This window comes from Prunus persica, chromosome G5 (genome assembly GCF_000346465.2).
Source record: "Prunus persica cultivar Lovell chromosome G5, Prunus_persica_NCBIv2, whole genome shotgun sequence".
Classification (NCBI taxonomy): Eukaryota; Viridiplantae; Streptophyta; class Magnoliopsida; order Rosales; family Rosaceae; genus Prunus; species Prunus persica.
In genome coordinates, this window is record NC_034013.1 from 12,246,182 (window position 1) to 12,268,009 (window position 21,828).

The window sequence follows — 21,828 nt, forward strand, 5'->3', positions numbered from 1 at the left end:
AAAAGAGCCCATTATCACATTTATAATACATGTTGTGAACTTCCAGTTCAAAAAAGGTACTTCAAATTACACTCAACTCTCTCGATCGAGGTTTATGACAATTACATATTTGCAGACACCTTCATTGAGGTTTAAGAAAAAACAAGCTGACCTTCTCTCCCTTTCCCTAATTCGAAATATAACTATAGTCTTTCATCTAGCTAGTTGCTCTGCCAAAACTGGAATGCTCACTCAGAACTGTTGCTAAAAGAATATGTCAATTGGCACGTGATTGTTCTCTCATTCAGCACTATCACGTGTAGTTGGGCATAGTAACCCATACGTGTGCACGTACATGCCTTCTTATTTGTGGAGAAAGAGATGGAAACATGATTTGTCTCATGACAAATCGTGCGTTTGGATACACACAACAACTGGCTCTCTCAAATCTTCATTAGTATAATGCCCAGATGACATGCCAGAGTCCCTCAAAATTGCACCCCGACCCTCACTTGACGAACCCTCAACTGGTGTTGTTACATTTGAAGTAACATTACTGACCAATTGATGCTGTTGTTGATGTGGTCGGTCCAATAATATAATCCCAGGACTATGGTTGGAGACTATTATGCTAGGGTTGTGCTGTCCTGGACTGGACACACTAGGTAGTGCCTGTAGTGCAGGACTATCAAGCTTGGTACTGATGGGGATCACAGAGCATCTACAAAGTGGGCAAGTTGTGTTGTTGTGTAGCCAGTGATGTATGCAATCAACATGAAACACGTGTCTGCACGATATAACCTGCAGCAACTCCTCTTCCATTTCGAAATCTCCCAAGCAAACACAGCATCTGTCACAAAACCAAATTTTGGCTTATAACCAACCCAGTTTTAGCCTAACTTGAAATTTGGTAATTTGATCAATTTCAGAAGACGGAGCAAACACTTAGAAAAAGCACCAAATTAAAAAGTGGCCAGAAAGATAGAGAAGTAGTGAATAAGAGGCTGTTCATGGGTGCTGAGATTTCAGTGTTGTTTATCCCCTTTGAGTGAAGAATCTTAGAAAGCGATTGCACACACAATTGTATTCAAACTTTATTCACGTTTTGTCTCCTCCAAAGATGTCTTGTCATATATTCTACTACTTCCTTCTCTCTCTCTCTCTCTCTCTCTCTCTCTCTCTCTCTCTCTCAAAAGCACATATGAGAAAATAGTGGTTGCCATGAGAGGTTCTAAACTGACATGGGAAGAGAATTAAAGGTTCTTACTTCTACCATGCTAGCCTTTTTAGGCCATAACTGGTTGCAAGAATAAACTTGGTTGATCACTAGGATATGTCCTTGTCTAAGTATGCAGAAAAACTTTCTTGTAATGGGGATACACTATTTTTCTATCTCCGACGAATAATGCAATGATATGTGAAAAAGTTATACCACGTGTCATTGCGCTATTTGGTTTTCTTTTAAGTGGTCATATATCTGAATAGTTGGTTGCTAAGTGCATTGGCTTTTCAACTTCAAGATGTGAAATAACACCATCTTGGCACATGCCACTTGTTGTAGGGCATGATTGATTATAGACCACATTGGTAGGTGTCTCTAATAAAAAGACCAATTCAATTTCATTTTGGGGTGTCAAAAACTCAATATGGAGGAAAATCAAATCAATGTAGAAGAAGTAATATAAACTTACTGTGCATCCTTTTTCCTCTGTTCTTCATCAAATAAAATTGTCTGAAGCTTCTCTTTCAGCTCCCCCTTCAAACCCACAGGACAATCCTGGACAATATAAAGCAAAAAGAAAAGAAAAAGAATTAGATCATGTTAAGTTGGACTCTGAAATTATCATCTGAACTCTATAATTAATTAAGTTGAAATGATCTGTAATTGCAATTTGCAATGCTATTGGAACTCAATATATATTGAAGAACAACATAAACAACATGCATGCATGTAAATATATGTAGCAGAAAAACAGAGGACTTACAGAAGAAACATGATATGTGGTAGCTGCAGATTGGTCCTGATAACTTCTGGGAAGAATTGGTGGAGAAGATGAGAGAGTGGAGGCTCTCCTTTTGAGGTAGAACAAGTAGAACAAAAGAAAGAGAATGATGGAGAAAAGGATAGGAATTGAGAAAATGAAGGCCTGGTAAAGTTTAAGTTGGAGAGCTTGAGGATAAAGGTGAGAATTGGTAGAACTGGCTGGAGTTTGAGGAAGACTACTCATCTCTCACCCAAGCTGAGCTAGCTTCTGAAAGTAGGAGATTAGTTTTCCTGTTAGGTGAAGATATGTGTGGGAAAGTAGAAAAGGCTTGTTGAGTGTATTTATGGAGAGAGCTTGGGGTGGGGTTGGTTCAGGTACTATGAGAGTGGAGATCATTTTCATACCAAAAAAGTGCTGAGAGATTTTATTTCGCTTTTATATTTAAAGTATTAAATATGTGTATAGTAATTCTATTTCATCAGACAATTTAACATGTTATGTTACCGATTAGTCAATGTTTTAAACTACTGATAAAAATTGAAACGTGTAACTCAAGGTTCGATTCTTTTTAATGTAACCAAAAAGAAAAGATCTGTGTTTCCATAACTTAGTAACTCAAGGTTTTAGAGGTAACTATGATCTACTTACAGTGCTGGATAGAAGGAACATGAGTTTTTTTAAAACTTTTAAAGTGTGTATTCTTTCTTTTTGGGTTGAAAGAGAACTGAGAACTCACACAAGGGCAAGGTACACAATGATTGCTTTTAGATTGGGGAAAGGACACAATATACCTTTGTTAATATATAATAGGAACCATCATCTTATCAAAGAAATAAAAAAAATCCATAGCAGTAAGCTTTTGAGATCAAATTTACATGATGCCATGAACATGATGGTATTATATTCCTTATTTCCAGTCATTTCAATGATGGTTCGACGAAAAAAAAGAAGGTAATTTCAAATGATGGGACACCCATGTCTATCACTAGCTAAAACATGAAGCACTGAGGCCCAGATTTCTCCTTAATGCTAATTATGATACATTAAAATGTTGAATTCCCTAAAAAAATAGAAGAAAATTACGGTTAGGTCAAGAAAGGTTGCATTGGTCTTACTTGAGCTGTTGATCGATCTGATCATCCATGGTTGGCAGGTCGATGACCTAACAAACCTACAAGCCATAATACAGGTATGTATGGAGTTCGGCTGTTAGCAAGGTGTTTGTCTCAACTTCAACTAATTAATTGACACTTCTCTACCTTAAATATATTTTTGGTACATCATGAGCTTACAATTATATATAATTAGGCCTGCATGTTCACCAATGAACATCAAGTTGTTGGCATGTTAACATATCAGCCTAATTTTTATATATACTTTTTATACGAGCGATATTGAGGAGGGGGGGATTCGAACGCAGAACCTCGGGTGCAAAAAGTACCTGCTCTTAACCACTTGAATTGCTATCCCTTAATCTTGGTCTATATCTAACTAGCGTTTAAGGGGTGGCACAGATGAAGGGGTTATACTGGGGCCAGTTAAGCCTTTGTTTTTATATCATGTAAGCAAAGAACTTATTCTTGTTAATGATCAAAGGAAGAATTGTTTCCCTTTCAAGTTGTTTTAGACCTTTATCTCATGACTAACTAGCTAAGAAAGAGAAAAGAAGAATTATTTCTTTCATGCACTAAAGTAAAGTGAGGTTGGTGCTGTGAGCTTTTCATCATTATATAAACACAAGAGATTGAGCAACATATTGTATCACCATACAATATATAGGAAGAAGAGATTGAGCAATATATAGTACTATCACCATACAATAGGAAGCATAAAAAAGCATGGCATCTCCAATGTCAAACCTAAGAATTTACCAAGTGAGATCATACTAATGCGAGGAGAGACAAAAAAAAAAATGGAGAGAGAGAGAGAGAGAGTTTTGTTTTTGTTTTATTTTTGAGAAATGGAAGTTTGAAACAAGGAAAAATAATCAGAGTCTACTAGAGCACTCTTTTAGGACCCCGGGAGATAAACTGTTCAAAGAAGCAAATAAAAACTTGAAGAGAAAAATATATATCCTAAAAATAAATTTAAAAAACATTGTTGTTTTCTTATTTTGGGTTATTAACATGCAGAAGGCAAAGATGGCTTCAGGTAGAGATTTGAATGACTGAATTTTTTACAGCTGCTCAGAGTAGGTTAGTAGCAATCTGTGCAGTGAGAAATTGAAGACATGAAGTGAAGCGCAAAGCATCCATATTCTCATGTACAAAGACCCAAATCATTCTTTAACTCGCCACTTATGCAAGCATGACCAAAAAGAAATGAATTTTTTTTTATAAAAGAATCTTGGTCTACATGATTTCAGAACAACTTTTTTGCAGTTCCCCACTTTTCTGCTATATATTTCTTTAATGTATTTCGCATTTATTTTATGTTATTCATTGGTTCAACTTGTCCTCTTTTAAGCTTTTCTAGGATGCAATTTGGGTTGGGGGTGACCCTTAATTGAGCTGGGGAGATTTCAGTGCCTTCGGTGGATCATGAAGAAAGCTCCCTCTCACAAAGTGGGTTGAAGATCATATCTCATTCTGCAGCACAATCAGATTCTCTAGCTATTAATAAAAGCCCTTTTTAAAAAATTTGGTCTGGCCCATTTCCTACTTCACGCATTTGTTTTTACCCGAGTAAAGTGCTCCTGCTTTACATCTCAGTAATTTTTTAGCAGCTTGTGGAATCCGCATGTACAAATGAAAAGAATGACTCCAATCTAGCTACTATTAAGCGGCGGCTTGTGACTGTGCCATCATGCTGACACACCATAGCTCCCATGATTAAAGACATAAGTGAGTGTTAATTAGTGCTAATCCAAGGAGGGGATTATAGCCAAAACTATAGAAAACCATAAAATAAGACAATTAAATATGAATTTGGTTCAGTTTTTGTCAAAAAGCAAACTCCCACCATTGCGATCGTGCAGTCTGCTGTCTTGAAAAGAAAAGACCATTTGAGCAATGAGATGAACCTAGGACATCACACATACATATATTCTATTGATTGCAGAAGAACGTGATAGATTTTTATGATTTCAGCATCTCATTCAACTTTTTTATGATTCTAGTGTAAGATTTTTATGATTTTTATGATTGTAGAAGTTCTAGTGTTAGATTTTTATGATTTCAGAAGATCTAATGTACAAAGAAAGTGGAGATTCAGCGTGTTGATAATGCTTTCTTGTTTTGGCATTCCTGACAATGTTTGGTGAGTCAACATAAAGACCGACTTGAATTCCATTACAATCCAATCCAATCCAAGTCGAGTCACCAAATGAGTTCATGTTGAAAATGCACTTTCATATTCATATAACATGATGTTTATAGTTGGTCATTAAAAGGTGTGCTCAAACCATTGCAAGTTAATTCTAGCATCTGCATATTTTTGCTTCGGTCATTAATCCAATTATGTTACAAAACAAACTGAATGACCTGAATCTCAACAAGAAGGAAAGGATGGAAGATTCGAAACATGTGAAATTACATTGTACATTCAAAACTAAACTAGTACTTCCTCTTCCTAATTTTGAAGCTCATTGATCGGATGACATTATCATCAGCTTTCAGATTCGCTTCAAGAACTTCGAGAGACTCAGGTTTTGTGAAGTAGGTAAAGAGTAGGTAGATACCATCCAAGTAAGTGTTAGACTCCCCAGCTTTGTTTTTCTTCTGGATGCCATAGGCTAGTGGAATGACCCCTCTGTTGAAGACCTCCACATACATGCCGCCCCCGGCTATAAGCAACTGCAAATTACAGACCATCAGAAAAAAAGAAAAAAGGCGTTGTATCCTCAGCATGGAATATCAGGCTGCTCTAAGTATATTGCATATACCAAACCTCATCTTATTTCCGATAAGTTCTTCTTAAACAGTAAATAAAATCACGGAGCCATTGGATGTGTACATTTATGTCAAAAAGCTTATACACTATCTATGCACTATGAAACTTCAATTATGTCATGATAAAACCAGCAGGAAGTCCGCATCCTAGTTCTCCAGATGTTCATGGCTAAAAATATGGCATGAAAAGCATAGATAGAAACTAGAGGGTGAAATAAGGCATGACAAGTCAAACAACATAAAAATCTGGCATTTTTTGACAATCAAGGGATTACTGGGTGACCCGTGAGAATGATCCAATTTCCACTGCGCTTTTCCAAGCTTTTGGTCCGAATACAGTCATAATCTAATCAGTTTTGCCCAACAGTGTCCTACTGTTCAAGGCCACATCATTTAAAAAATTAAGAAAATAGGGTCTTAATAAGAGCAGGCTTGTGTAGTTTTTCCCATTCTCGCTGTAATTGATTGCTCCGTGATCATCATCACTCTACTAGATTCCCATCCCATACAATAGATTTATTCTATCGAGTAAAGGAGAAGTAGTTATTGCACATCCAAGCATGGAAAACAATAACAGACAACAAACTAATATGATACAATGATAAAATGCCTTTAGTTTACCACTACTCCCTCTCATGTGTGGCCCTCTGCCTCTCCCTATCACTAGAGATTCCAACATGTAGAATCAACATAAATTGGGAGGTTGAAGGTGTACAAATTCAGATTCAGGATCTCCCACTTTGATATCATGATAGCTAGTGCTGGTTTACCACTATTTTAAGATGTGATCGAGCAAGTGCTTTTAAGTTTTATCTTGTAATATATAGGATGTATTGGGTAAACTTATACCTCCAACTAGACAGGATGTAAAGGGTAAATCAATAAGTGGCATATCTGCTAACACAAAAATTAAGCTGTCTGACATGACAGCTTCTCACTAAATACAACCGGTACCTAAACACAGTTTCCGGAGAAAAGGTTCTCTTTAAGTCTGAAATTTAAAATTTAAATCAACAGATGAGCCCAACTGCAGTTTGAGGATTCAATTTCCATTAGCAAAGTAATGTCTTGAAAAATAGAGCTCTAACAAAGAAAAGCATACCGCACAGGAAAGTAAGCTTTTCAAAGTTAAACATCTATGGAGTCTCCAAACTCCTTCAGCATTTAGTGCATCAAATACTCTCTGCCATCAGAAACCTTCAGCTCTTATTACACACTAGTTTCTCTTCCAATGGACATAAAGAGAGACTAGTTAAGCAGCTTCACTTTGGCAAAAGGACTAACTACATTGCACCAACTTAAGGCCAATCTAGATTTGTGCTATGCCTAAATAGTTATGGGCATGCACTATGCATTATGTAGAGCCATTCAATTCAATTCAAAATTTTATTTTTGTTAATTTGTCTTCAAATAACCTCAATTTAACACATTCCTCGCTGTCCCACCATTTTTTTCTCAGCCACCAAACACATTACAAAAAATTGAAACAGATAGATAAACCCCACCTATCTTAAGAACCAAAGTAATCAACTTTACTTCACCCAAATATAGAAAATCCGTTTACCTCCTCGTACTTTTGGGTAAGAGTAAGTCTTTCATCCTCCGACATGTCTGGCCTGAGAACCGCCATGGTCTCGTACTGTCGGAGCCCCGGTGGGCACGGTGGCTCCTCCTTCTCCTCCACTGCGGTTAAACCCGACCCGGGTGGTGAAGGCGGATCATCCTCTGACTGGAACCCTCCCTCGAAAAACGAGCCCGAGAACTCCAGTGACTGGACTTTGGCGGTCAGGCCCGAACGGAGACCCGGTCTGGTTCGGTTGAAATGAGTGAAGGAGATGGTCTGGGGCAGAGATGCAATTTGGGAAATTGCTTTGGGGCAAAACTGGAAATTCGAAGGAGTAGTTGAAATGAGTGAAGAAGTGGAAGCCATTGTTTGAAGCTTTGTTTTTAGCAGAAGAAAGCTCTGGGTCAGTGGCTCGCTGAGTGGATATTGATAAGGGGACGAAGCAGTAGGACAATTGAGTCTTAACGACTCGTCGTACGTTATGTTCAATTTTACGACACGTAGTATATTAGTGATGGGCCTTGAGGCCCAACACCCAGCCCAACCAAGAATGAAAGCCCCATAAAATACAATTTCTTCTTGTAGAGGAAGCAAAGAGTGATAAAAGCTCAAGGCAAGCGAAAAGCAAAACCACTCAGACGAAGAAGACGAAGAAGAGGAGGCAAGCAAGCAAGCAAGCACAGGAAGACGAGACATGGATCCGAAGCTGACAGAGGTGGCGCAGCTCTTCGAGCGGTTCAAAGCGGCATTTGTGCGGAACGATTTCGATACCTGCTCCAATTTCCTCTCCCAGCTCAAGGTAACGTACCAATCTCCAAAACCCTAATTTTCTGCCAAATTTGAGATTGTCAGCTGCTCCTGTACATGATTTAGTAACTCTTATTCTATTGTTTGTCTACTTAAAGTATGATTCTTTGTATATTGCCGCGATGTGATTAGGTTTTTGGGTCAATCAGAGTGTTGGGTGCATCGTTTTGCTTCTTCCTTTTTCTAGTTATCTTTTAATTACATTATGGATTTGGTGAATTAAAGTTTCAAAATTTCCTGATTTCGTGTAACGTGTTGTAGAGCTACCAGTCTCTGTTGTTAGGCTGATAATTAGTGAAATGCTCGTTTGGAGGAATTTTTAAGTTATTTGTTGGTTTTGTAAGACAAATGGAATTCTGTTGTTGTATGTGCGCTGAGTTGTATTCCTTGTTGTTTTTCAGGTCAAGCTGACTGAATTCAGAAGCCTACCGCCCTTGTTCGAAGACACTCCTAATGCGATTCGTGAATTAACATTAGCAAGTAGAGCATTCTTTACCCAAACATGCTCTTCTTACTTTTCTGTTGGTTTAGTTCCCAAATTCTTTGCGTAAATAGCATGACAAATGCACAAGGAAAAACAAACACTGCTTTATAGTTTCCCATGAGCTCCAGCTCAAGTGGCATTGGGGTGTGGAAGGGAAGGGGTAAAGCATAGTTTCAAGTCTTGTTGCTAGAAGGAGATATGCTTTTATACTTCATTGTGCTGCGTAATTACGTTGTAGCAAAAATGTGTGCTAGTTTAAGATTGTTCGTTGGTGTAGTCACCTTCCAACTACCGCCCCGCTGACCTTTTTTTTCTCATGTTTGAAAACTTTCAGGGGATATATATGAGCATGCTGTTGTTCTTAGTGTGAAGATTGAGGATCAGGATGCATTTGAAAGGGATTTCTTTCAGTTGAAGTCCTATTACACAGATGCTCGGTAATTTATCAACCCCCTTAAGCTACCTATGAAGTTTTATTTTCTCACATTTGCTGTTGCTGAACTTCTGTTGACTCTTTCTCCCTACGCAGTTTTGACTTTGTTTATCTTATATTTATTCAGTCTTTTTTAAAAGAAAAATAAGTGTTTGATTGTTAATGAAGTTACATTTCTTTTGGAGCAGTGACCGTCTTCCACCATCCCCTCAAGAGTACCCAATTTTAGGTCTCAACCTGTTGAGACTCCTTGTCCAGAATAGAATTGCTGAGTTCCACACTGAACTGGAACTGCTTTCATCCGCTGCTTTGGAGAACCCTTGCATTAAGCATGCTGTGGAGCTGGAGCAATCTTTCATGGAGGGGGCTTACAACCGTGTTTTGAGTGCTAGGCAGACAGTGCCACATGAGACTTATGTTTATTTTATGGATCTCCTGGCGAAAACAGTCAGGTACTTTGTTTTGATGGTTATATTTGAATAGTTGCAAAAGTTATACAAACATTCAAAAAGAAAATGTAAAGGCTAGAATTTTGGAGTTCTGCATCAATGCAGTTCAATTTATTATCTGTGGCTCCTAGGTATATGTGAATGATTAGAGCCCATCGTCTTCCTGATATTGTGTAGTTTAGCTCTTTAAATAATATGTTTGCGTCTATTTATGAATTATATGCCTTAATGGGCTTTTTGGTTGATTTGTTCTGTCAATTTTAGAGATGAGATAGCTGGATGCAGCGAGAAGGCATATGATTATCTCTCCATTAAGGATGCACGTCAGATGTTGCTGTTCCCTTCTGACCGTGACCTTTTGGCATATGTGGAGGAGGTAACGTTCACTGTAACATGTATTTTTCCTTTTTTCATATAGAATCCAAGTTGACTGTACTGCTTCAGAGGGATTGATCTTCTATTTTTGCAATCACATGTAATGCTTATTACTGTCTGGCATAAAATGATTATGCATACCCTTGCAAAATCATGGGTGGGTAAGGCACCATGCACATGTACATATAGAAGTTGCCAATGATTTCGATTGAGTGAAAAATACGATGAGCCTCCTGCCCATTGAGCATACCGATATTTGAACAAGGGGAATACGCTTGACTTTCTTACACCAGCATTGGAAATACGCTTTACTTTCTCTGTTGTTTCCACAAATTTTTAACTCTGATCCTTGAAAACAGGATCATCCTGAGTGGGAAGTAAAGAATGACGCTGTCTATTTCCAGAAGGCAAAGGAGACTGCTCCTTGCAAGGAGATACCTTCTCTACAGCTCATCAACCAAACGCTCAGCTATGCGAGAGAGTTGGAGCGGATTGTTTAAAAATGCTGCGGCATTGTGGTTGTTTGTGTTGTTATCACGACACCCAACATCTGTTGCTCATACTTTTCACTTTCAAAATTTTCTTCTCAATTTAGTACGAAGACTCAAAATTTGTCTACTATTGTACTCTAGTTTGACCACTCTGGTGGCAATATTTTTCAGCATTTATGTTCTTCGCGTTTTCATTAATCAGATGGTACTTTTGATTACTTGAAATGGTTCTGTTTATGTGCTGGAAAAAGAAATAGAGAAAGCTCAAGAGCAGTGCTTGAGTGTGTGACTTTTACCTGTTGATGCATTGTCAATCGTCCCTTCCGGGCAATATATGGACGCACAACATTGTATAGTTGATTTAAACCTTTTCCTTATTAGTAAAGCATTTTTAGCATTGTCGGTAATACTCTCAACCGTATGATCTAAAAGACAAAGCTAATGCAAGTGGATTAATTGTGGTTTATATATTCCCATCAGTCGCATTTTTAATGTCATATAAATCCAATGCCTAACGTCTAATCCCCCACTGACATATGATTAAAAATATCTTCTTGGCATTTTCTGGTAGCGTTTTGACGCGGATGCCCTGCTGCTACATTCAACCTTTCTTTGTACCAAAATAAATGCAATTTCTTGACTTCGATTTCCATGATCCATCACTTTATAAGAAAATTGGATCAACTATTTTCAGCTCCAGCTTCTGGTCTTTCTATAGTTTGCAGACTTGCAGTAATAATAAACAACTAAAATTAAGTGGTTACCAACTTGCCATTCATAATTAATCAGAGGGTCAAGTAGTTGGCTCCTAAGGCAAGACATCATAAGATATAAAACCACTGGATTAAATGATTTTTTTCAGCAGTTAAGCTAGCAAACACCATCACTGATGTGAGTTGGGATCAAATTAAAGATTCATCTTCCTCCCATCAATTTTGGGGGTCCCAGGTTTGAAAACAATCAAACCACCACATGGCTGACAAGTGGCTTGTTTTGATGGACTTATTAGTACGTTTTTTCCTCTTTGCAGAGGAACTCATAATAAGCAGTGTAACAAAAATGATTAGTGACTCAGCTGTTTGATGTTTTGCTTTCAAGAATAGAAAAAATGATATTTGGTTCTGATTGATGTTGTCACTTGCTTAATAATTCCAGTAACAGCATTCTCTCATTCCCACTTTTCTGAGAGGAAAAGTCAGTATCTTCTATTCCTTATGCTGACAGTTTCTTGTCAACAAATGACATAAATATTCCATGAATGAAGACCAGTTGATTTTTCCTGAGCACCCAGGTGACACTGTGCTCTTTGCCCCCTCACTAGTTTTCATCTGCTATTTCTTGTTTGCTTTCTTTCTGAGAATTTATAGTAAAAGGAAAGTAACCATACTGTCTTGTTGTGCTGGTTTCTGATTTTCTGACTCAAGTAAGCCAAATATTTGTATTGCTTTCAGCACAGAATCATGGTTTCTCTGGTTCAAAATGATCTCAGATTAGCATGTCTTTGCTTTCAGCTCTGTGACTGATATCAGAAGTTTGTGTTTTCTGCAGGTGGCAAAATGCAGGGTGTGATTTCTTCCTCTTCAGTTTCTGTCCCAAAAAAAGCTTCCCACCATGATGATGAACTCTTCATGCAGCAGAGGGTGCTCTTTTCAGAGAATCTGAATGTATGTTTCACCTCTCTTCCATGTTAGTCTTGTCCATGAAGTTTTCCAAACTCATTTTATGGCATTTGCTAATTCAGGAACTGAAGAATATGAGGAAACAGTTGTACTCAGCAGCCGAATATTTCGAAATGTCTTACAGCAAAGAGGACCAAAAACAATTGTGAGTTACAGCACAGAGGACCAAAATGAATTATGGCATTTGCTAATTCTGATTGTTGTTTCTATGTTTTGTACTGGTAGAGTGATGGAGGCCTTGAAGGATTATGTCCTCAAAGCAGTTGTCAATACTGTGGATCACTTGGGTTCAATGGCTTATAAGGTCAATGGATTTTTGGATGAAAATGTCAATCAAGTCTCAGAAACTGGGCTTAGGTTGTCTTGCATTGAACAGGTAGGAGCTGAACATTTTTCCTCTGTTAATTTCAACCCTGTCTAAACATTTTATCCGGAATTTCTAGCGACTTAGGACGTGCCAAGATTTCGTCACTCAAGGGGGTGTCTTCCAAAATTCTTTTGCCTTAAAGTTTCCCAAGCACCATAGGAGATACATCTTGCCAGACAAGTATGTTCTCATCATGGATACTGTTGGCCAGTCTGCATTGAGACAAAGTGCTGAAGAGGATTTGTATGAGATAAGTACAGGTATCATTTCATCATAAACAATTTCATCCTTAAATATTTTGTAATTTTCATTTTAATTGTTAAATTACTGGGGAAACTCTAATAATTTGTTTATGTGAATATTTTGCTGAAGCAACAACGAGGGAGATTGCTCCAACAATTGTCAGGTAAAAATATTATCTGTGAACACCTTTTCTTTTCAACATAATGGCCAAACTTATTCTGAGTCTGAACTTTTTTCACCAAGCCTGTGCTTTATTTCTGATGCAGTGAAGAGCCTTCTGCATCACACTCAGCGCAACCTTCACGTGGAGCATTTCAATTCACAAGAATTTCATCCAAACATGGTTTGTATAAAATGTTTCTTCCATTTAATATGTTGCTAAGCTTCTGTTGGCTATACAACGTCTTTAATGCAATTTTCCTCCCATAAAATCAGAGAAAAGAACGGTCTCACCGCATCGGTTTCCACTTCCCCGTTGTGGCTCTCTTGTTAAGAGATCAAGCACTATGAACTCTTCTTCTACTGTCAAACAGCGGGTAAGCACTTGCAAGTTTCAGCTCTGTTTTTTTTAATAATCAAATACTTTTGAGATTTAGAAAATATATTGGATTATATTTTCAGTACGTCTCAGAGCCCCGAACCAGGAGAACAATTTCATTGCCTCTTCATGCTGAAAGAGACACGACCAAAGACAGTGATCAGCACTCAGGCAAAAATAAACGTCTGTTTAAGGCCTTGCTTAGCATGCGCAAGTCTAGAAAGGATGCCACATTGTACAAATATTTGGATGAAAATTAAGAGAACAAAACAGAAAGAGGTACAAGGAAGCCTATCAGATTTTCAGTTTACACTTTCATGCTTGTGTTGCTCTTTGCCAGCAAAGTTCTAAATCATTCATGAGTTTTAAGTGTTCAACTTCTTTCGTTGCATTTACGTCTCGTTTGTTTCTCATTTTTGATCATCTGCTAAGAGTAAAAGAGTGAATAAAATCATCAAAGCCACAACATTGAAGCACAGGACATACAGAACATTAGATTCCTAACTCTCACTAAATACGGCCTCACTACAAGCTATCACACAACATATACAAAGCAAAGTGCCAAGTAGAGTTGTTTAAAATCCAAGATCAAAACTAGGGCATTCTTCGATTTGCTCACAAGTAGGCTCCTCAGAACTACTTTTCTCATCCGAAGAAACACATGAACTCAAACTCGATTTGTCAGAAGTATATGCTGTGTCATGCTGTCTGGTGTCAGCTTTCACATGTCCTGGAGAAAACTGCTTGAGACAATTGCAAACACGATATATCATGTCAAAACTACAAAGTTTAACAATGGGTGCTATAGGGGTGAAATGCATTCTAAAAGCAATAAAATAAATAGATAAAAGAGAGCTGTCAACCATGTATTGTCTGCATAAATTTCAAACATTGAATGAAGATCGTGTGCCATAGTGGGATTCCACATAGACTTGAATGATATACACTGGTTGTTTATGCAATACAATAATTCTAATTATTTCCCCTTTAATTTGGTGGCTAACAAGGATCTCAATATGAAAGAGGCAGACAAACCAAATTTGAATAGTACAAGCAGAAAAGGGAAATTTGGCAATAGATACTGTGGTGTGGGGAACAGTCTAGACCTGGTCGGAGTTTCTCATGTTGATTCCATCAGCTACTGGACTGCCACTACCGCTGGATATTGCTGCATATTCCAATTCATATTGAATTTCCACATAATTAATTTCAGAAAATATAACGGTAAAAGGTGATGCAAGTTTAAACAGTTCTGATAAAACTTGCCTTTGAAAGACATAGGATCAGGGAGGTTTCCAGTGTCCATATTTTCACTTTGCTCTATACTTTCAACTGATCTATGTGGTTGTGATGGTCGGGCTTCAGAGAAATTCACTATTATAGTATCTGAAACTTGAGACTCCTTAGTGGAGGCAATTGGTCTTGCTGTGCTGTTATCAGCATGGCCTGAAACTATCCTCTCCTGAGCCATAGGTCTTTGGAGAATGGACAAAATCTGATTGGCTGCAGTTATGGAAACAGATAAAGAATCAGCAATGCAGTAAGATGTAAAGGAAATTACTCAAGATAGACAGATCAAAGCTCCCACACGGCACGCCTACCTCAGGCGCCAAAAAATGAAAAGCAGAAAATAAATACAACAAACAATAAATTACAAAAGGAGAAGAAAATACTTCAAATTCAATAAATTATTCTAATTGATTCACCAAGTAATCCTAGACTCACCATCACGTAAAGGCTTGTTTGTATGGACTGCCCTGCTTGATCTCGTTTCCTCTACACTAGAGATGCTAAGATTTGACTCTGAAGCTTTCCTCAAATAATCTTTGTTGTGAGGTTTTCCTTCACCTTTAGGCCAAAAATGCCGCAGGCATGGTCAAGACCTCAGCAAGCATCAATGTCTAAGTTAGCATACTATAACAGAACCATACCTCCAGAACTTGTATATAGTCTACCAACCTCCACCAAATATTTTGGCAGCTCAAACATGCATCCTGTTCTTATATCTTCTGACAAACTGATATACTTACTGCTCAGCATGGTTTTGTCTTCACTAAGTAAACTAACCTGACATATATATAATGACTCAAAATGTCAGAAGCTAGTTTTGAATTCAGTATCCCACAAAAGTGATGCAGCTCTAAAGGCTTATAGGATTTCATGCAAGGCATAGATGGGCATCATGTGACACATCACGTACAGTAGAAATGGCTCATGGATATGAAAGCAACACCAATTACATGGAGCTCAAGATAAATGTAAACAACCTTCTTACGGTAAGAACCAGAAATGTCAAGTCTGAGAATGCCACCATGGTACTTCTTGGCCTTTTGAGTAATCTGAGTGGTGTATAGAGCATGCCACTCTGCATTTTAGAGAATATAAGTGCAATAGGAATCTTAGAAGGATAACTCTCACAGACAGAACTAAGGGTAGCGTTTATGTGCAAAATGTATATCATGCAATTTCCATCCTCCAATTCTGTAAAACGTATCCAAACGGTCCCAGAATAATGTAAATTTGATCCCTTCAACTATATGATCTCAATTTGTTAATTCTTAATTTCCAAATTTAAAAGTGAACACTGATTCAAACTATGAAGAACATCAAAACCGTTGCCTTTTCCTTTTAGGCCTGAAAGCATTGCGTTGAAGACTTTGCTTCTGGTTATTAACAATAAAACAATATTTAAGATTTATTCCATTACACTTAAGATTTAAAATAAGGGATTACATGAAAGGTGGAAACCTGTACATCATTTATAGAAATTGATAGAAGGATCCATTGCATAAAAACCATGAAAATGTAAACAACAACACAAATAAAAGCCAAACAAAAGCGAATATATGTCACACTAACCTTTTACTTCAAAATTATTGACTATAACACAATCATCTCCACCACCTAATTTCCTTGTTTCCTGGACATAGCAATCGTCTTTTCCTCGAAATTTCAAATCTACCAAAGCTTCATGGTTTCCTTCAGGTTCTCCAATGTCAACCAAATGAGCATCAAATGTAAATGATTCACCAGATCTTATATCTTCATCTTTTTTGAGGAACTTGCTATCTATGAGTTTCTTAGTCACATCAAACAGCAGGGCCTGTGCAGAACCAAAGATGGAACAGTAATCATCAAATTTCGTAGAAAGTGAAACCAACAATAAGAAGGGAAAAAAGAACAACTTTTGCAATCAGTTAGATCATACATTGTTCGGCGTGGGAACAAGATGATAACACTGTGCAAACATATAAAGTTTCTTAATATATTACCTGCCTCCTTTGGGAGCCACACATTGCTAGTTTTAAGAAACCATCATGGTACTTTTTGGCCTTTTGGGTTAATTGTGTAGTGTACAGGACCTTCCATTCTAAGTTTGAGAAAGGAAAAAAGTTGTCAACCTTGGACCCGATCATTGGGGGCGGGGGGACAGATAAGATAAGTGAAGAAAATATGTAAACAGTCACATTCAGAGATACAAAAGTTAAATCTGGAACAAGAAAATACCGTTCTCTCACTAACCTTTCTCAGCAGCTTTATCAGTGATAACACCATTACTTTGTTCATGCTTTACTCCTGCCTCTCTAACAACATTACGTTTATTTTCTTTGAAATGCAAATTTTTCCCGGGTTTATTATCTCCTTCACATTCTCCAATTTCAACTAAATGAGCACTAAATCCTATTGATTCACCGGATGCTAGGACTTCATCTTTCTTAAGGAACCTGCTATCTAAGAGATTCCTGCTTTCATCCAACAGTATTATCTGTACAGAGAGAGAAAAGGTAAAGCCTGAGAGTCAATTTTCCCTGAGGTAAATTTGTGTGCAATTACACACATGACTCGACAAAGGATTTGTACTTCCATAAGTGAGGAGTGGCCTACGGATTTATAGGAAAACTTGAGATTGCAAATAAGAACAGATGGGTAGTAGGATAAGTCAACCTGCTTTCCATAAGACCCAGAAACTGCAAGTTGTAAGAAACCATCATGATACTTCTTGGCCCTTTGAGTTAGTTGTGTGGTGTATAGAACCTGCCATTCTGGATTGTAAATGGTAGACCGTGAAAACAATTATAAAAGGAAGGGAGGGGGGAATATAAAGAACAGAACACAGTGAGTCCTAGAGAAACCATGACACTATAATGAAACTAACACATGCCAAATGTGAAGCAACAACTCCCAATTAAAGGGACTTGTAAAATATTGCAATATAGAAATCACAAAATTCTGCTATGCTTCAACATTTTAGAGTTAAAATTGCTTTTACAAAAATAGAGCTACCGATAACTAACTAACCTGTTTTGCTAGTTTTCATCGTTTCTGGACTACTTTGTGCTGCACCATACTTGTGCAGTTCCCTATTCTTAAACTCTGAAATGTGAAAAATAAAAACAAATTAAATTAAAATTGTTCACATGTGAAAGGAGATTATAATGGGAGGCAGACTAACCTCTAATTATCTTTTGCGACGGGCTCAAATTTGGCTGCGGCTTATTCCCTGTAAGAATCTCAAAATTGGTGATATCAAAAGCAAGTAAGCAAAAAATATACAATGCTACGGAATTGAACAAAATTTATTGAGATAATAACAGCAAATTAGAAACTGAACTTGTATTCACAAACGGCTTTGCGCGTTTCTCATTGAATTTCATATCTTTTGCTTGAGAATTAAAACCAGGTACAGGTTTGCGATCTCCTTCGGCTGAATCAGCTTCGTTCACGTCAACAAGAAAAGCATTGAATGTGAGTGTTTCGCCGGAGCTAAGTTCTTCGTCTTTCTTCAAGAGCCTGCACTCCAAGAGCTTCTCACAATCGTCGTACAGCAACACCTGTGCATTAGAATAAAATATTTAAGCACAAAACAATGAATTGAAATAAGCACAAAACAATGAATTGAAAGAAAAAATTGAAGTAATTTTGGGATTAATTTGAAAATTTGAAAATTAAATACCTTATTAATGGAGGTGTTGAGCTCTAAGAAACCGTCCTGGTAAACCTTGCGCTTCTGCTTCATGTGCTTGGTGTAGGTGACGCTCCACCGCTTCACTTCCGTCATTGCCGTCTTCTCACTCACTCTCAGTCTCTGAGGAGGAGGGCGACGAAGATTCCAGAAAATGATCGAAATCTTCACCAAAAGAGCATTTGGTTTCTTATCGCCCGCTACCCTCGAAATTTTTTGAATTGGCGGTGCTCAACTTCGTAATTTTAACCAAAGTCGTGGGCTTTCAGTAATTTTAATAATCGCCACGCTGGCTTATTCGACCGCCATACAAACGACGTGTCGTTTAAAAAGCGAAAGCACTGCTTTCAGCTTGTATATTTTGCAAGCGCAAAGCTCTGTTCGAATCTTCAGTCTTTTTGCTCAGATCTCCCAATCTTTCTCGTGGATCTGTACGAATTCGAAAACCCAGACTTCGAACATGGTCAGAATCAGTGAATTTTTTTATTGATTTGTTTCTAATTTGATCGAAATTGGGTGTTTATATTACAAATTAGGGTTTTGATTTGTATTTTTCTCTGGGTCCAGTCGGCGCTTTTCAATTTCAATTCTTTTTTGACGGTGGTGCTGCTCGTGATTTGCACGTGCACGTTCTTGAAGATGCAGTTCCCGGCCGTCCTCGAGCAGAAAACTGGGTCAGTCTCAGTTCCATGGCTTCTCTAATTACAATTACTTACTTTAATGGGTTGTTTGTTAATATTTGTTTTCCATTAATTGCATTGAACTTTAAGTGTTTTTGTTTATGTGAATGGATACTGCTTTGATCGGAATACGTTTGATAAAAGTCCTGAATGATGTTGTTTGCAAAACCTATAACAATGTCCAGGCTTGGAAACTATTACCCTAATTGTAACTTGTAAGCATTGAAGTGTTTGCAATATATGATCACTGCCTATGCACATTGTTAGGTGAGGCTAAAATACTTCATTGAAATCTGTAAGTCAGCCCTTCTGCTTGGTTTAAGCATTGCATCGCAGTAAAGATTGCTTAAACACAAAAGGGTTGCAATTTTGCAAACTGGTTATGTCTTCTTCCTGGCTTGTTTGAAAGGCAATGGTCTTTCACACGCCCGTATACACACATACTAGATGATTGCTATTTGGACTCTGATTTTCACGTGCGGCATAGTCTTCTTTATGTATTCCATCGTCCTGCTTACTCTATAAGAGTTCTCTCCGTAGGGTACTTGCTTTTCTTCTACTTGATTTACTGAATTATTTTCTTCCGTTCGGTGATGTTTGTGTCATACTTTCCTTCATGCTTCCATGCCTTTGTATGATATGTCAAAATTCAAGATCTAGCTCTGTTCTGATTCCATGCCTTTTTTTTTTGTCCGGTCAATGTTCTGATTCCATGTTTGGTGCTGGCAGGTTCCGGGGATTTTTTTGGAAGGCAGCTAGAATAGGTAGGTTACTAAGATTTTCTTTTGACTTATTATCTATCATGTTGCTGCTAGAGTAGTTGGAATTACCTAGTTCATGGGTGTGATAGATGACTTTGTTGCCACTTGGAACAGGTGAACGCTTGAGCCCTTGGGTTGCTGCTGGATGCTTTACAATGGGAATTTCAATCTTATTTTTCTAGGCCCAGGTTGCTTTTGTGCTCCAGGAAGCAGTTGCAGCTCTTTGTTCATTTATCTTTTTTGCCCTAACACATATTGGTTCTTGTACGTGACCTCGTACAATTGCGATGCTAATGAATTTACATATTAGGTTTCTGGTTTAAATGATTTGAACATCTAGTTGGTGGTTTAATTTTGCGACAAAAACTTGTATAACTTGCAGGTTGATTTGTATATAGATAGTGTTACAGTTATTTCTCTCTCCACATCATGAATGAATGGAAAATCAGCTTCTTATTTCTTTGCCTCTCTCTGTTCAATTCCTAATTTGAATTGGCTGGTGTTAATACTTTCATACCTCGCATATGGAGGGATCGAACGACCTTAAATACTGTGTTTTCCTTTATTATAGTGGGAAAATATGAATATAACATACATTCTTTTGATAATTTGTTTCCATATCTTGTACTCAAAAAACTAAACACCCCGAAGGAAAAAAAAAAGTTATGACAAACCACCTGATAAGTATTTTGTCATTGCAAATTGAGCAAGCAGTAAACATGTGACTAAATCAAGCAAACAAAAATAAAAATCCACCTGGAACAAAACCTCAAAACCTACCTAAAACGTAAGAGAACTATTTTTAAAAACCTAGCTAGATGATCTACATGATCTACTAATTCAAATAACTAATTAAGCTTTGGAAGGCGCCTTGGGTGGAGAGTGTTGATCAGCGCAACTTTGTCTGACGGCAGGAACATAATATCTATTGTTGAACTGGTCTAACATCAAGCCAAAACAATTCTGATCAATTCCATCGATGGCAGCGCAACAATCTGGTCCAATGCGACTATAATCGCCAGTAAAAAAGGCAGACATCAGGTCTCCCACTAATCTGTCTATGTCAGTTAGTGATGACCAACATTTTTCATAATCTTCTTGAGTTGGTGGTTTCCATGTCGGCAGTGCCGGAACTTGTGGTGGCGGTGGCGTCAAAGGCTGCCCAAAGTAGAACCAAAGCCGTGAGACTGCCTTTGGATGTGCCGCATGTGAGACTGTCTTTGGATGTGCATGTGCAGCACGATCATGAAGGAATTGGGTGACATAGGGAGGGTTATGCCTCCCAAACCCTACATTGAACAACAATGCTGAGCTCACAAAAAGCAACACAATGGAGATTGAAATCCTCATATTGATCAATGATATTATTCTCTCTCCCTGTCAATTGTGCTTCTACATGTTGCTCTAGTAGGGTTTTTATAGTTTGTCAAGTAGAGTTGGACTAGGTTACAACCTCATCAACTTACATTTTTTATGTGAAACACTCAAGCACTTGTCTTCTATTCAAACTCATAAAGGGGTTTTTAATATGTGACCAATATCCCCTGAAAATAAAAATAAAAATAAAAATATTTGTGTTTCTTCCTACGTTGCTCATTTTCTTGAACTCAAAAAAAACTATAATCATTTTGAATAAAATTTATGTTGTTTTGAATATATATATATATATATATATATATTTATTTATTCAATTTGTGCCGGCTGAGAGAGAGGAGAGAGAGATTTTTATTTTTAATTTTTCAATTTTTTTATTAATATTTTTTTACACATAAGCAAAAAAATTGGACCCCATAAATGACACGCCATCACTTAACGGATCTTCTAACGGTAGAAACATATTGTAACAAATTTTAAATGTGGAGGTACTTCATTGTTATAATTGAAAATATGGGGACAAACATGCCTCAAGAGTACAACTTCAGGGTACCAAACTGAAATTACCCCTAAATATTTTATTTAAAAAAAATTAAAAATTAAATATTATTTATCAAGTAATATAATTTATGAAGTTAACTAAAATATTTAATACTACTTATTCACTAAAGAAATAATAAATAAAACATAATTAATAAGGCTAAGATATTATTTAATTACTAAAAATAAAATTTTATTGACTTAAAGATACTAAGTTAAATTTTTT

The 21,828-nt window shown here is 37.3% G+C and overlaps 6 protein-coding genes across 7 annotated transcripts; 3 read left to right on the forward strand and 3 right to left on the reverse strand.

Annotated features, from left to right (window-relative positions):
* Positions 24-2,328, reverse strand: LOC18777365 (probable E3 ubiquitin-protein ligase RHA4A). The gene is made up of 3 exons (XM_020564110.1): positions 1,965-2,328; positions 1,671-1,756; positions 24-829 (listed from the first exon to the last, which is right to left on the reverse strand). The coding sequence occupies exons 1-3, from the start codon at positions 2,205-2,207 to the stop codon at positions 379-381; spliced, it is 780 nt and encodes a 259-aa protein (XP_020419699.1). The 5' UTR covers positions 2,208-2,328; the 3' UTR covers positions 24-378.
* On the reverse strand, positions 5,323-7,878 carry LOC109949154 (30S ribosomal protein S6 alpha, chloroplastic). The gene is made up of 2 exons (XM_020563818.1): positions 7,419-7,878; positions 5,323-5,758 (listed from the first exon to the last, which is right to left on the reverse strand). The coding sequence occupies exons 1-2, from the start codon at positions 7,782-7,784 to the stop codon at positions 5,519-5,521; spliced, it is 606 nt and encodes a 201-aa protein (XP_020419407.1). The 5' UTR covers positions 7,785-7,878; the 3' UTR covers positions 5,323-5,518.
* LOC18776352 (26S proteasome non-ATPase regulatory subunit 8 homolog A) lies at positions 7,998-10,758 on the forward strand. The gene is made up of 6 exons (XM_020563817.1): positions 7,998-8,217; positions 8,627-8,705; positions 9,044-9,146; positions 9,331-9,594; positions 9,856-9,967; positions 10,326-10,758. The coding sequence occupies exons 1-6, from the start codon at positions 8,113-8,115 to the stop codon at positions 10,464-10,466; spliced, it is 804 nt and encodes a 267-aa protein (XP_020419406.1). The 5' UTR covers positions 7,998-8,112; the 3' UTR covers positions 10,467-10,758.
* Positions 11,579-13,661, forward strand: LOC18778002 (protein ABIL2). 2 transcript variants are annotated; one of them, XM_020563292.1, is made up of 9 exons: positions 11,579-11,748; positions 12,006-12,121; positions 12,199-12,281; positions 12,362-12,512; positions 12,580-12,763; positions 12,876-12,909; positions 13,013-13,089; positions 13,182-13,282; positions 13,368-13,661. In XM_020563292.1, the coding sequence occupies exons 1-9, from the start codon at positions 11,712-11,714 to the stop codon at positions 13,542-13,544; spliced, it is 960 nt and encodes a 319-aa protein (XP_020418881.1). In that variant the 5' UTR covers positions 11,579-11,711; the 3' UTR covers positions 13,545-13,661. The 2 variants fall into 2 exon arrangements, with proteins under 2 accessions (XP_020418881.1, XP_020418882.1); XM_020563293.1 differs by lacking the exon at positions 11,579-11,748 and adding an exon at positions 11,755-11,880 and having other exon boundaries at positions 13,368-13,598.
* Positions 13,733-18,428, reverse strand: LOC18778029. Its single transcript, XM_020563291.1, has 14 exons — positions 18,239-18,428; positions 17,897-18,116; positions 17,738-17,785; positions 17,584-17,658; positions 17,230-17,327; positions 16,807-17,050; positions 16,557-16,654; positions 16,144-16,387; positions 15,552-15,649; positions 15,216-15,351; positions 15,010-15,132; positions 14,551-14,787; positions 14,391-14,452; positions 13,733-14,024 (listed from the first exon to the last, which is right to left on the reverse strand). Exons 1-14 carry the CDS (start codon positions 18,341-18,343, stop codon positions 13,860-13,862), a joined length of 1,953 nt encoding a protein of 650 aa, XP_020418880.1. The 5' UTR covers positions 18,344-18,428; the 3' UTR covers positions 13,733-13,859.
* On the forward strand, positions 18,594-20,154 carry LOC18777981 (protein kish). The gene is made up of 4 exons (XM_007209763.2): positions 18,594-18,710; positions 18,815-18,921; positions 19,657-19,691; positions 19,803-20,154. Exons 1-4 carry the CDS (start codon positions 18,708-18,710, stop codon positions 19,868-19,870), a joined length of 213 nt encoding a protein of 70 aa, XP_007209825.1. The 5' UTR covers positions 18,594-18,707; the 3' UTR covers positions 19,871-20,154.

Coding starts and splice junctions, on each gene's coding strand:
- LOC18778029 (XM_020563291.1), bottom strand. CDS start 18,343: ATGACGGAAGTGAAGCGGTGGAGCGTCACCTACACCAAGCACATGAAG. Junction 16,655..16,806: donor TGATAAAGCTGCTGAGAAAG/GTTAGTGAGAGA, acceptor TCTCAAACTTAG/AATGGAAGGTCCTGTACACT. Junction 14,025..14,390: donor ACATGAGAAACTCCGACCAG/GTCTAGACTGTT, acceptor TGTCTCAAGCAG/TTTTCTCCAGGACATGTGAA.
- LOC18777365 (XM_020564110.1), bottom strand. CDS start 2,207: ATGAGTAGTCTTCCTCAAACTCCAGCCAGTTCTACCAATTCTCACCTT. Junction 1,757..1,964: donor CCACATATCATGTTTCTTCT/GTAAGTCCTCTG, acceptor TATATTGTCCAG/GATTGTCCTGTGGGTTTGAA. Junction 830..1,670: donor CAGAGGAAAAAGGATGCACA/GTAAGTTTATAT, acceptor GTTTTGTGACAG/ATGCTGTGTTTGCTTGGGAG.
- LOC18777981 (XM_007209763.2), top strand. Junction 18,922..19,656: donor GTCCTCGAGCAGAAAACTGG/GTCAGTCTCAGT, acceptor TGGTGCTGGCAG/GTTCCGGGGATTTTTTTGGA. Junction 19,692..19,802: donor TTGGAAGGCAGCTAGAATAG/GTAGGTTACTAA, acceptor CACTTGGAACAG/GTGAACGCTTGAGCCCTTGG.
- LOC18778002 (XM_020563292.1), top strand. CDS start 11,712: ATGAATGAAGACCAGTTGATTTTTCCTGAGCACCCAG. Junction 12,513..12,579: donor GGTTGTCTTGCATTGAACAG/GTAGGAGCTGAA, acceptor CGGAATTTCTAG/CGACTTAGGACGTGCCAAGA. Junction 12,910..13,012: donor ATTGCTCCAACAATTGTCAG/GTAAAAATATTA, acceptor TTTCTGATGCAG/TGAAGAGCCTTCTGCATCAC.
- LOC18776352 (XM_020563817.1), top strand. CDS start 8,113: ATGGATCCGAAGCTGACAGAGGTGGCGCAGCTCTTCGAGCGGTTCAAA. Junction 8,218..8,626: donor ATTTCCTCTCCCAGCTCAAG/GTAACGTACCAA, acceptor GTTGTTTTTCAG/GTCAAGCTGACTGAATTCAG. Junction 9,968..10,325: donor TTTTGGCATATGTGGAGGAG/GTAACGTTCACT, acceptor CCTTGAAAACAG/GATCATCCTGAGTGGGAAGT.
- LOC109949154 (XM_020563818.1), bottom strand. CDS start 7,784: ATGGCTTCCACTTCTTCACTCATTTCAACTACTCCTTCGAATTTCCAG. Junction 5,759..7,418: donor TTACCCAAAAGTACGAGGAG/GTAAACGGATTT, acceptor TGTAATTTGCAG/TTGCTTATAGCCGGGGGCGG.